The sequence below is a fragment of the Sus scrofa genome, chromosome 7 (assembly GCF_054392235.1).
Source record: "Sus scrofa isolate SSC_HxYL_T2T_F1_AM1 chromosome 7, Sscrofa_HxYL_maternal_Yorkshire_Landrace_v2.0, whole genome shotgun sequence".
Lineage (NCBI taxonomy): Eukaryota > Metazoa > Chordata > Mammalia > Artiodactyla > Suidae > Sus > Sus scrofa.
The window spans coordinates 35,968,807-35,981,194 of record NC_139389.1 but is presented as its reverse complement, the minus strand read 5'-3'; the positions used below and the strand labels follow the sequence as shown (position 1 = coordinate 35,981,194).

General features: G+C 36.6%; 1 protein-coding gene across 5 annotated transcripts in view; it reads left to right on the top strand.

Annotated features, from left to right (window-relative positions):
* KHDRBS2 (KH RNA binding domain containing, signal transduction associated 2) overlaps positions 1 to 12,388 on the top strand; it is a 523,676-nt gene that overhangs the window by 480,424 nt on the left and 30,864 nt on the right. For 2 of the 5 annotated variants that reach the window (XM_021098557.2, XM_084966948.1), the window contains exon 8: positions 7,259 to 7,317. The exons of the other annotated variants lie outside the window; for them this stretch is intronic. In XM_021098557.2, coding sequence (XP_020954216.1) covers positions 7,259 to 7,317 — 59 coding nt within the window. The remainder of the gene's footprint in view (positions 1 to 7,258; positions 7,318 to 12,388) is intronic. 5 annotated transcript variants of the gene reach the window in all.

Genomic DNA, 12,388 nt, shown 5'->3' with positions numbered 1-12,388 from the left:
AATAACAATTTATATTTTTTCCATTATAGCTGTTCTGTCGGTTTTCTACTGCACAGCAAGGTGACCCAGAAAAGCATATCTAAATGTATCGCCTTGTCATTTGGGGCAGGAGGTTTCCCTCTCAAAAGATCCATTTTCTTTAAGGGGATTTTCTTTCTTTTTTAAAAAATTGTATCATTTTTATTTTTAAACGGAATGTCTTGCATTTGTCAGTAAACAAGTTATTTGGTGAACATTCTCTGTGCTCATGTATATACTATGTGAACATTTAAGAAACAGAAAGTGCTTGAGTTTGTGAAATTTGGTGGGGGGGGCCTGGCTTTCTTAAAAATTTTTTTTAATATTCTTGATTTACTAGGACCATACCACCCTGAATGTGCCCCATCTCATCTATAAGGGGGAATCATTGCAAAGTTGATTAAAATTCTACACTAGATGCCTTACATAAATCATCTGTCCTGATCCTTAATCTATGAGCAGAATAACTATGTCACTTCCCTCATGAGTAATCATCCCATATTTCATCCTGTGAACATTAAATACCATCAGCTGAAACTTAAGAGGGTATATATGGTTATTTCATGTTCCAGCATACTTCAAGAAGATGAAATCTCTATCAGTGCTGTAACATTTATGAATATGAAAAAGTGGAGCTTTATGTCTATGCCTTCATTGATTGGATGATCACACATTATTAATATTTATTTAGTGCCTGCTATTCACTGGGCACTTATGGGGCTGTCACAGGTTCTCATCATTATTTGAGGTAGATATCATTATTGTCATACTAAAGGTGAAAAACCTGGAGTTCAAAGAGTTTAAATGATTTATCCTAGATGACACACTCAATAAAAACAAAAAATATCAGCTCTCAATTTGAAGTTCAAATATCTTTTTTTTTCTTATTCTGCATCATTTTTTATAAAACATACTGATTTTCTTCCAGCTGGATCATAGAATGGACAACTCACTGTTCTATACTCTTGAGAAGGTGGACATTTTCTGCCTCATGAGTTACCTTTGAGGGGGGTAATGATAGCTTTGACCTTTTCCGAACAAACTGGCCAGAAAAACAGCTGCAAGGCTTTTCTGTGTTCTCCAGCTATCCATATAGTATGTTTAATGTGACTAATTTACTGGTTAATTTCAAAGACAAATTTATATTATATTTATGCACAAGCATGGCTGCTCTAAAACACAGTGCTTTCTGTGTGACACTGTCAGTTGAACACAATGAATAAATAAATTAATAATCAAAACATCAAAGACACTTTAAAACTGTTTGTGGAATCTTGATGGAATTTCAGAGATAATTTAGAATTATAGTATCTAAAGCATTGCTTTCTCCATGTTAGAGTTCTGTGGAAACCACTGACATTAGAATGAGGAAGAGGGTATTTACGTTTTAGTTGAAACACATACACACAAAAAGGAACATATTTCATTTAATATGTTGGGCATGCACAAAATGATCAAGATTTCATCTTCCTGAAATATGCTGGAACATGAAATGATCAATATATTTCAAATTTTGAATAAAAATTATGTTTCATTTAACATTTTATTTTTATTATTTCTGTACTAGAAATGTACAAAATAAAAGTTATGCAGAAGAGTTTAAGGATTTGATATGGTTTATATTTACACCAACTTTTAATTTACTAGTAAGATGAATGCAGTGATAGTGAATTGTCAACAAAGAAAATTATACATGTGAACATTGACTTCTAGTATCAAGAAGGTAATTTGTATGTTTTAATTCTCCCATTGTCCTCAGAATAAAGACAAATTTCTAACTGGAAAAATTCTTGATGGAAAATAAAACATATAAAATATGTAATAATTCTGGCTAAGTAATTTATGCTATACACTTTTCATGTTTAAATCTCATTAATTCTAATGCTATTGATATCTGTGATTTTAATTTTAAAAGTATGAGATTAAGAATTTTGAACTATATGTATGGATTCACTCATAATTAGCAGTTTTATATGGTATATGTTTTCTTAATGCTTTCTTTGGCCCTATGACTGGATGTATCAAACTTGAGTTTTATATCCATCTGTTCTAATAATTGAGTATTTAACTTATAAACTCTTGAAATTAGTTGGTAAAAGCCCAAAAAATGAGTTTTCACTTTTCCTTACCCATGGTTACCCATAATGACTGTGGGTTCAGACACCACCAGTCATTTATACACTTAGTTATCAAAATTCAAGCACATTTGGTTGCTTTCAAACAATGCCTTCACTAAATCACTATGTTACATTTAAGTTAATTATCTTTTAATATTTGGATGAAAATGTACGTTTTTAACCTTTGCAATATTATAACATATTTGAAACAATCGTGTACTTGGTGTTAACAAGGAGATTCTAACAACAATGGTTTTTATGTTAAGAATTTCTTCATAAGAGTTCCCGTGGTGGCTCAGTGGTTGATGAATCCGACTAAGAACCATGAGGTTGTGGGTTCAATCCCTGGCCTTGCTCAGTGGGTTAAGGATCCGGTGTTGCCATGAGCTGTGGTCTAGGTTGCAGACGCGGCTCAGATCTTGCATTGCTGTGGCTCTGGTGTAGGCCGGTGGCTACAGCTCCGATTCAACCCCTAGCCTGGGAACCTCTATATGCCACAGGTGCAGCCCTAGAAATGGCAAAAAGACAAAAAAAAAAAATTTCTTCATAGACATTATCTAGTTTGTGATCAGTGAAGTCTTGGGAATGGATGTAACAGTAAATGAAGAATGTAGAGACGAAGGAAGTGAGTTTAGGAGACAGCCTTGGAAGGACCACATGGTGGGTGGACGTGGAAAAAAATCCATACCCCTTGACCCCGACCTCATCACCTGAAAGTCACCTCTGCCCTCACACACTGGCTGCCTTGCCCTTCCTCAAATGCCCTGTGCCTACCCATACCTCGTAGTCTCTATGTTTTCCTTTTGTCTTCCCCTAAATTTCTAGTTTGCTCCTTTATCTCCTTCAGGTGTTTGTTCAATACTGATTCATCAGAAAGTCTTTTACCCTCTTGGTGTTCTTCTTCCAGATATAGCCTTTTCTCCTTCACACTTATACCTGTTTAACTTAGCCTGTCTTTTACTTCTGAACTCCATGAAGGCTGGTATCTTAATCTGTTCACTGTTCTATTCCTTAGCACTTGGAATAGGCTCTGGCACATAATAGGTTCTCAATAAATTTTATTGGATAAATGGAGAGAAATAGGTTTAAAATACCCACAGTACTCATCTATTTATACTTCCTTACAGTACTTAATATTCCAACATATCAAAGTAATATGTTAATGTAACTCTTCCTCTTTGTATTCCTGGGATGGACTAGAGCCAATAAATATTTATTGGGTGATTTCATATAGTCACAATTTTCTAGGTAAATAGGAGGCAAAGGAGAAGTTTAAAGGGGAATTATAAACTCAAAATCTCTATGCTTTGAAACCCAAGGCTTAGGGTGTCTGGCATAGCTTAAAGATATCTAAGTTCCCTAACTTATGTCCTATTCTTTTGTCAGTGAGTAGAATCTTTCATTCTGTTACTTAAAAGCTTTCTAAGTAAATATCAAAGCTATTTTTCCTTATACAAACCTCTCAAAATCTGTAGATTTTTATATGTAGTTAAGCTAACTATAATTGAAGTTCTGTCATAGAAGGATCAAGGAAATTGTAAAGGAAATTGGAGACCTTGTTCTAAATAGAATTGAACACTAAAGGCTTGGTAGAATTAGATAGCATTGGATTCTCCAAATAGAAAGGAGAGTCAAGGGGTGAGTACCCAGGGAGTGATGGGTGGTAATCAATGCGATGGATTGTTGCATGGTGCCTAAAAGGGAGCTGTTTAAATTGGAATGAACATAAAGCTCATCAGTTCCAAGACCCCATTCATTTTGCCAACATTTCTTGAGCATTTGCTATGGGTCAGGTCCTGGGTTATTCCCTTGTAAATAAATGATGGTACAAATAGCCCAGACGTCCTAGAAATCACATCTTAATTGGAAAGACAGACAAGTAAATATTAGCACCTACACAAGTGAAACTGCAAAAATGGCTGTTGTGTATGTGAGAGGTGAATAGCACAAAAATGACTGTTCTATACGTGAGAGGTGGGAACACATTGTAGGGTTATTTGGGATCTGCGAGGGCTTCATGGAGGAGGAGGGGATGAAGAGGGTGTTGAGAATTTGGGGTGCCCTTGTTCTTGATGGAAGCTGGGACTTTTTCTCAGAAGGAGGTAAAGGTAGAGAGGTTCTCACAGCTCGTCTGATCTTCCTAATCATAATAATCTCATGATCGTGATGGTAAGTTGATTATTTCCTATCTTTTTAGCTGGCATTATATAGAGAAGCTTGATAATAATTGTTCAAATACATACAATGAGCTAGATGAATTATAAGTTGTCACATGAGTTCGGCCATCAAATATACAGGGTTCAAACCCCAGCTTCCTTAGCACAAGTAACTTAATTGGCTAAACATCGATTCCCTCTTCTGTGTTTTTCCCAATACTACAAACTCAAAAATTGTTGTGATGATTAAACATGGAAAGCTCTTAGCCTTGCTTGGCATGGCATGTATTAAGTGGAAGACGTAAATTTTTATGGTGATTACAGTTGTTATTGCTTCTGGGAGGGACTAGAAGGAGAGGAATTTCAAAAAGACAAGTGACTTCTTGTTTGAGGCCCCTTTCCATTTAAAATTTCTCAATTCTAAAATTCAGGCGACGGAAATGATGAGTGAATAGGAAAGAGATTTAAATCGATAAGGAAATAGCATGTAATAGATGTGGCTTTTTTCACTGTTGATGTTATTAAAACACTAGGGAAAAAGGAATTAAGTGAAACATCCATACATTTGAGTTTGGGCCTCCAAAATGTCAGACTTAATTTGTGTATCGCTCTCAGTATCCACCAAATCTTTCCCAAAAAATTGTAACTGCTAGACGAAGTTAACACGGAATTATCCTTTTCTTGCCTTTTAATCTCTGCAAAGTTGTGAGGGGAAAAAAAAAAAAGCAGAGAGTTAGCAGTTCAAACTACAGATACTGAATATGATATCTAATGAAATGAAATAACCGTGAGTTATGTTGATAAATAATTTATCCTAATATGCAAATTTTCTCACACATTTTAATTTAACAAAAAAGCCCAAGCTTGTGGATATAAAGGAAATAGAGATGGGAAAACACAAGGGAGACAGCAACTGTGAAGAGAAGTATTCATTCAACAGATATTCATTTGTCCAATAAATATTTGTGGAGTACCTGCTCTGTGCTTGATATCTGGTGCTGGTGATACAGCAGAAAAAAATGAAAGACGCCACCAAGAGGGGGACTTGTTTATGGCAAAATATAATTATATAGGTCCTCTTAAATCATTCCTTGCCTTCAGTGCCTCCTAAGATAAAATCCAAACTCCTTACCATGCCTAAGTAAAGGTCCTTCAAGATGTGACCTCCTGCATCTTTCTTGGTTCTCTCTCACGCATTGCTAACCCTCCCACTCTGGAGGAGGGGCTGCCCAGGCAGTACTTTTCCTTGCCTCTGAGCCTTGACTGGTGCTGGTGCTCTGCCTGTGAGTTTTGTTCACTCCTTTTCACTTGAGTAGTTAATGCCTCCTTTCAGGATTCATCCTTTGATGAATGAGAAAAAGCAAAAAAAAAAAAAAAAAAAAAAAAAGAAAGAAAGAAAGAAACTCAATGAGTCACTCCTTATCACTTGTTTAATGGCTTTTCTGCTAGATTTTAATTTCCACAAGGGTTCTTCAGTATAACATGTTTGATTTTTAGTGTTTTACAAAATAGACTGAATGTATCTTTATGTATCTGATGTGTTTTTTAGCCAGATGATGAAAAGGAAAGACCATATTAAGAGGTGAGAGAGGATACACAATGTAGCTAGTTTCTATGGGAAGGTAAAGTTTGTTCTAGAAAAGATAAAGTAAAAAGCACTTTTTAAAACCTATTTGCAAGGAGTTCCTGCTGTGGCCCAGTGGGTTAAGAATCCAACTGCAGGAGTTCCCGTCGTGGCACAGTGGTTAATGAATCCGACTAGGAACCGTGAGGTTGCACGTTCGATCCCTGGCCTTGCTTGGTGGGTTAAGGATCCGGCGTTGCTGTGAGCTGTGGTGTAGGTCGCAGACGCGGACGCGGCTCAGATCCTGTGTTGCTGTGGCTCTGGTGTAGGCCGGTGGCTACAGCTCCAATTGGACCCCTAGCCTGGGAACCTCCATATGCCGCGGGAGCGGCCCAAGAAATGGCAAAAAGACAAAAAGACAAAAAAAAAAAAAAAAAAGAATCCAACTGCAGCAGCTCAGGTCCCTCCAGAGGCGTGGGTTCCATCCCCAGCCCAGTGCAGTGAGTTAAAGGATCTGGTAGGTGGCAACTGCAGCTCGGATTCAATCCCTGGTCCAGGAACTTCCATATGCCTGGGATGTGGCCATTAAAAACAAAACAAAACAAAAAAAAAAACTATTTGCAAATAGGTCACATTCTCTAATACATTCTCTATGTCGTGTCATGTTTCCTACTAATTCTCGTAGCTATTCCCAGGTTTTCCCTTGGGGGACATCTATTATTTCTAGCACTGAGTCTGCAGTTTACCAACATAGGATCAGCTTTATGCTTACATATCGCAAATATTTATAGATCCTGAAATAAAATAAAAATATGCATTAGGTAGCCAAATGCTAAGCTAAATTAAACTAATTTCTACTTTTTGTATAATATTTTTTTAAATTATGACTTGGTTATATTAGGCTATGCAGCTAGCAAACCATTCAGTGAAAAGAAATAGCTAATACATTTGTGAAGCACATGGACATACCGTGGAAGTGTTGGAGGGGAGTCTAATTTCAGTGTTTGAGAGTCAAGGTGAAATTGATGTACATTTCCTAAGGTAACAGCCTTAAAAGCCACACACAATGGACCAGATTGTTATCTTATGCAGCACTTTTTCTTGGAAATAGACCTTTTATAACTCTCCTCTTGAAGTATTATACTTGTGTTTTAGAAGAAAGTTGATTTATGTAATAGAAGGATTGAGATAAGGAAGTACTGACGTGGTATAAAAAAATCATAGCACTCTTCGTCAATAACCTGTATTTTTCCTTACTGAATATTTCTTTAGGATTGTGGGTTTTGCTTAGAGATTCTTGGGATATTACCTTAGCACACATTGTGCTTCCAAACTCCATGTGAGTTTTTGAGTTGGTTCTTCCTGAATGCAGTAACATTGACTGCTGTCTAAATCTATTGCAGTGTGCCTGAATACTATGACTACGGTCATGGAGTAAGTGAGGATGCCTATGACAGCTATGGTAAGACCTTTTCCTTACTAAAACTGTGAAATCAGAACATCTGTCTGTCACCAACAACTCAGAAATTACTTCTATCTTTCTCCACCCAGTTTTGCAGAAGTCCAGATTACATTGATTATGTAATTCCAGGGTGAGGTTTGACAAGCGATGCTGGTGGCAGAAAATTGGACAGATCAATTTTCATCAAAATTTCAAAAACAGTGAATCACATAGGTCATCTTCAACAGCAGCAGTGAACATTCTGAATAGTGTCTTTCTTATATGTTTCACTGTGTCTGTTGTCCAACTCATTGATTTGACAATACTTGGTCTTTCTGCTTTCACAAAGATCATTAGAGTAAGAGATAATTTAAAGATTTTAAAACTTTATGTTTTCTCTTTATGGCCACACCTGCAGCATCTGGAAGTTCTGGGGTCAGGGGTCGAATCGGAACTGCACCTACTGGCCTACACCACAGCCATGGCAACACCACATCCAAGCCATGTCTGTGATGTAAATGGCAGCTTCCAGCAACAGTGGATCCTTAACTAAGTGAGGCCAGGGATCAAAACTGAATCCTCACAGACACTGTGCCAGGGTCTTAACCTGCTGAGCTACAATGGGAATTCCAAGATTTCAAGACTTTTGAGGGCATAAATTATAGCCTTCAAGTTACTTCTATAGCGTGTGTAATTCCTGAGAGTGCCAAATGATTGATCATAAGAATTAATAGTTAATAGGCATGTCTATCTATAATATTAATTTCAAAATTACATTGTTTAATTGAAAAACCACTTAAATTAATTGTACTTCAATTCAGTAAGATTTATTGAGTGCCTATGCTATATTAATATAGTACATCACTTTAGAAGAGTAGTCACTGATTCCTTAAATACATAGGCAGCATCACCAATTAACTGCCTTGAAAAATAACACTCATTGAAATGTTTCCAGTCCAAAAATTAAAATGATGCTGAGGCCACTCTATTCCTGTCTATGGGGAGCAGTAGAGGAGACGATGAACATTGTGTTTGGGGCTCCACTCAGTGAAGGTGTGATGCTCCATCAGGACAGGGAGGGGAAGGTCCAGACTTGGGGAGAAAAGGAGGTGTACCTTCCTTGGAGCCAGAGTCACCAAATCCACTCACTTCTCTGGGTGAATATCATGAGGCTGAGCTCAGAGGTAGGAGGATAAAAATTAGCCGCCACCACAGTGATGACTGTCCATAAGCTGATTACTTACACGTATCTTCTTATTTATTTCTTTATAATAACTTGAAATATTAAGTATTGTATCTCCATTTTAGAGTGAAAATGCACATTTGTCCTTTGTGTAAATGTGTTGTCAGGCTCTAGGAATACAATGGTGTACACAATAGATATTGTCCCTCCCTGATTCCTCTGTTGAGAATTGTGTTCCTACATGTAAAAAATTGTGCCAAACTCTAAACCATGGATGCCGTAGAAGGTCAGAGAACCTTGCTCGTGTAACAAATATTCATCTAATGGCTAAAATGTGTGGGCCATTGTTCTCAGTCCTAGAGGTACTGCAGTGAACAATCTCTTGAAGCTTACATTCTGATGATTAGACATTTATAAATTACTTTTTAATGGAATTTTTATTTACAAAATATAGTTACTGTTTTTTTACACCTATCACATACATTTGAGAAAAATATCAGCTATGAGCCTCACTTTACAGAATTACATGCATTGAAATCAATGGCAGGGATAATATCTGACTGCATGGTTATGATATGAGATTTCAATTTCTGAATTATTTACATTTTAAAATGTTAATACCAAGTAAGGAATAGGGAAAAGTGTGTGAATACTTGTTTTTCATGGTGCAGCTCTCACAGAAAACAGTGCAGCTGAGAAAGGAGCCCACTCAAAAGCCAGGATTCCAGCAGTTGGGGCTCCTCTCACCACCCATAATCCTCTCTGCTCACTGTGACTCATCTCTGCTCATACTGGGCCACAGGATGCAGCTGAGAACTTGGAACAGAAGCCCTATGTTTCAAATGATGCATGTGGGAAATGAATTGTATATTTTTATAATTTCTTTTTTTTTTTTCTTTTTTTGCCACAGTTGCTTAGAAACTTAAATAGATACGGAAGTATGATTGACCTAAAAAATAAGTTATTTTTTCTTACTCTCGGAGTTCCCATCATGGCACAGCGGAAGTGAATCCGACTAGGAACCATGAGGTTGGGGGTTTGATCCCTGGCCTTGCTCAGTGGGTTAAGGATCCAGCGTTGCCATGAGCTGTGGTGTAGGTTGCAGACGCAGCTTGAATATGGCGTTGCTGTTGCTCTGGTGTAGGCCAGCAGCTGTAGCTCCAATTAGACCCCTAGCCTGGGGACCTCCATATGCTGTGGATGTGGCCCTAAAAAGACGAAAGACAAAAAAAATAAAATAAAATAAAATAAAATATTTTTTCTTACTCTAAAAATAATACACATATTATAGAAAATTTAGGTTAAAAAAGAAGGAAATGTAAATTATACTCCTATATGTATTTATTCTTTACTTTTTTGTTATATATTTTACCAATTTTCAAATCCATCGTGATACACATTTTATATAAAAAGAGAATACAATATACACTGCTGTATAAAAATTCCTTTAAGTTTTTCCCATCCTAAAGAGGTTTTTTTTTAACTCTTAACCCTTACAATAATACCTTAACAAAATTCAGTTTAATATATTTTCACATGCACCATTATAATTAACCATTAATATGTAGATTTGAAAGGAAATACTCTTTTTTGTATAACCAGAAAATATACGGCTGTCATGTCAGTCCATATGGTCCCGAGATTTAACTTTTGAGAGTGCTCATGTTTCCTACACAGACAACAGAAAAAGGACAAAGTCAAATGCTAGTAAAGAGAAAGCGCTCAGCATCACAACCTTGAAGCCTCGTTGAATTAATAGGCATTCTCTGCACTCACATTTAGGTATTGGGTGATTGGGAGCAGTTAAGTTCAGGCTTTTTGGTCACAGGTTGCTCCTCTTGTCATGTCCAAGTGGGCAGGTGATAACAGTTAAACATGCATGTGGAACAATTTGAGGACCCGCTCGTGTCAAGAATAGATTGATGCTTTTCACTAATTTTTCATACCTCACATGTTAACTAGCATATTAACAAGTGTCCATTCATAGCTTATCTTTAATGAACTGTGCACAGTCTTTTAAATTAATAACATTTACTCCAAAATGTAAATCTCGAATCTCTGCTTTTTCATTTACATCCTGAATTACTAATTCCTCTCTGTTACATCTTGGCTGTCTCATGGATACAGCTCTGTATTTTTAAAAAATTAACAGCTTCCATTCTCAGTTTCCTGGCAATACCAGGACTTGGACAGCATGTGAGGAGGCTCAAAATCAGTGGCCCCAGACACCCTCCTCTTCTGCTCAAGTTAGAGGGAAGACCAGTGGGGAAAGTGTAGGAAAGATATTGAGAGAGGAGCAAGGAATGCTGTCCAGGATAACTGGGTCCTGCATTCCAAAGACTCGGTGGGGGGGTGGGGGGAGGATCTCATTCAGCGTTCCTTCAGGAATGAAATAAACCACTAGAAGTAAAAATCCAATCAGTCAGTGTGACACTCCACTCTGAATCTTTACACCGTGTTTCGGTATCACCAGGTGGAAATCATATTTGTCTCTTCTGGGACATAATTCATACTGAAGTAACAAATACCTGACTTCAGTGAATATCACGTGTCCTTAATCACAATTAAATTGTTCAAGATACTTTTGTGCAGTTTAATATTAAATTATTTCTTGTAATAATGTAAGTATAAAATGGCAAATATTTTAAATCATATTAGCATGAAAAGTGATATAATTACATTTATTTACTATATAAAATATATAATAACCTGTGTGTATTTTTCACATATTAATAACTATTAAATATCTCATTGATGTTACATGATTATTAAATTAATATTTATTTATTTACTTGACTTCTGTCTTTTTAGAGCCACACCTGTGGCATATGGAGGTTCCCAGCCTAGGGGTTGAATTGGAGCTGTAGCTGCCAGCCTATGCCATAGCCACAGCAATGCCAGATCCGAGGCATGTCTGCGACCTACACCACAGCTCACAGCAATGCCAGATCCTTAACCCACTGAACGAGGCCAGGGATTGAACCCGCACCCTCATGGTTCCTAGTTAGCTTCATTTCCGCTGCACCAGGGTGGGAACTCCTAAATTAATATTAAATGTTAATTTTCTGATAACTTGAATTTATTTTTGGAACACAAATATTTGACTTACAGATATTCCAAACCAGTTTTTGCATTTTAAAAATATTGCCTAATTTATCAGAATCATTATAATTGTTTTGGATATGCCTAAATAGCTCGTAATTCAATAAGGGTGCATTTTTAAATACAGTGCATGGATCAGCTTGTCTTGCCAATGCTTCACATAGAAACATCCTCTTAATTCGGAGACCGACAGCTAAGAATGGACAGCAATATTGTCAGAGAAGAGAGCTGTTTATTAACATGTATTTAATGTGCAGACCGAGGAGCTAATTATGGATCTATTCTGTAGTGGCATTTTTGATGACAGCTGTGTGGAAGCAAGGAGAGTAATATTAATACACTGTCTTGAAATGAATGAAAGCAAAAGAATTTTTGTGCCCCATTCGAGGGCATTCGAGTGCCTCACTTCAAGCTGATTGCAGAACACCATTGCATTCATTTTGTGTTGAGGAGCTGGAATGATTGTCCCAGAGGGAAAATAAGCCTTGCATTGATTAATCTCTGAAAACAGCAAAGGGAAATGAAGTTACCTGGCAATCATGTCACTATGTGATTCAAGAACAAACACTGTCCATTTGCAACAGTAAATAGAAATAGACATTTGAGGAAATTGATTTTATAAATGTAGATGAATTTTCTTAATATGGGCAAGAATTTATCAGTCATTTAAAAAAGTAATATATACAAAGTATTTACCTTATGATTTATTAATACTGAAGTTTTGAAAAATATCGGGAAATACTCTGATTTATTCAATTTTAACTTTAAAATAGATTTTTAAATTATTTTAAAGTATAGCTTTTTTTT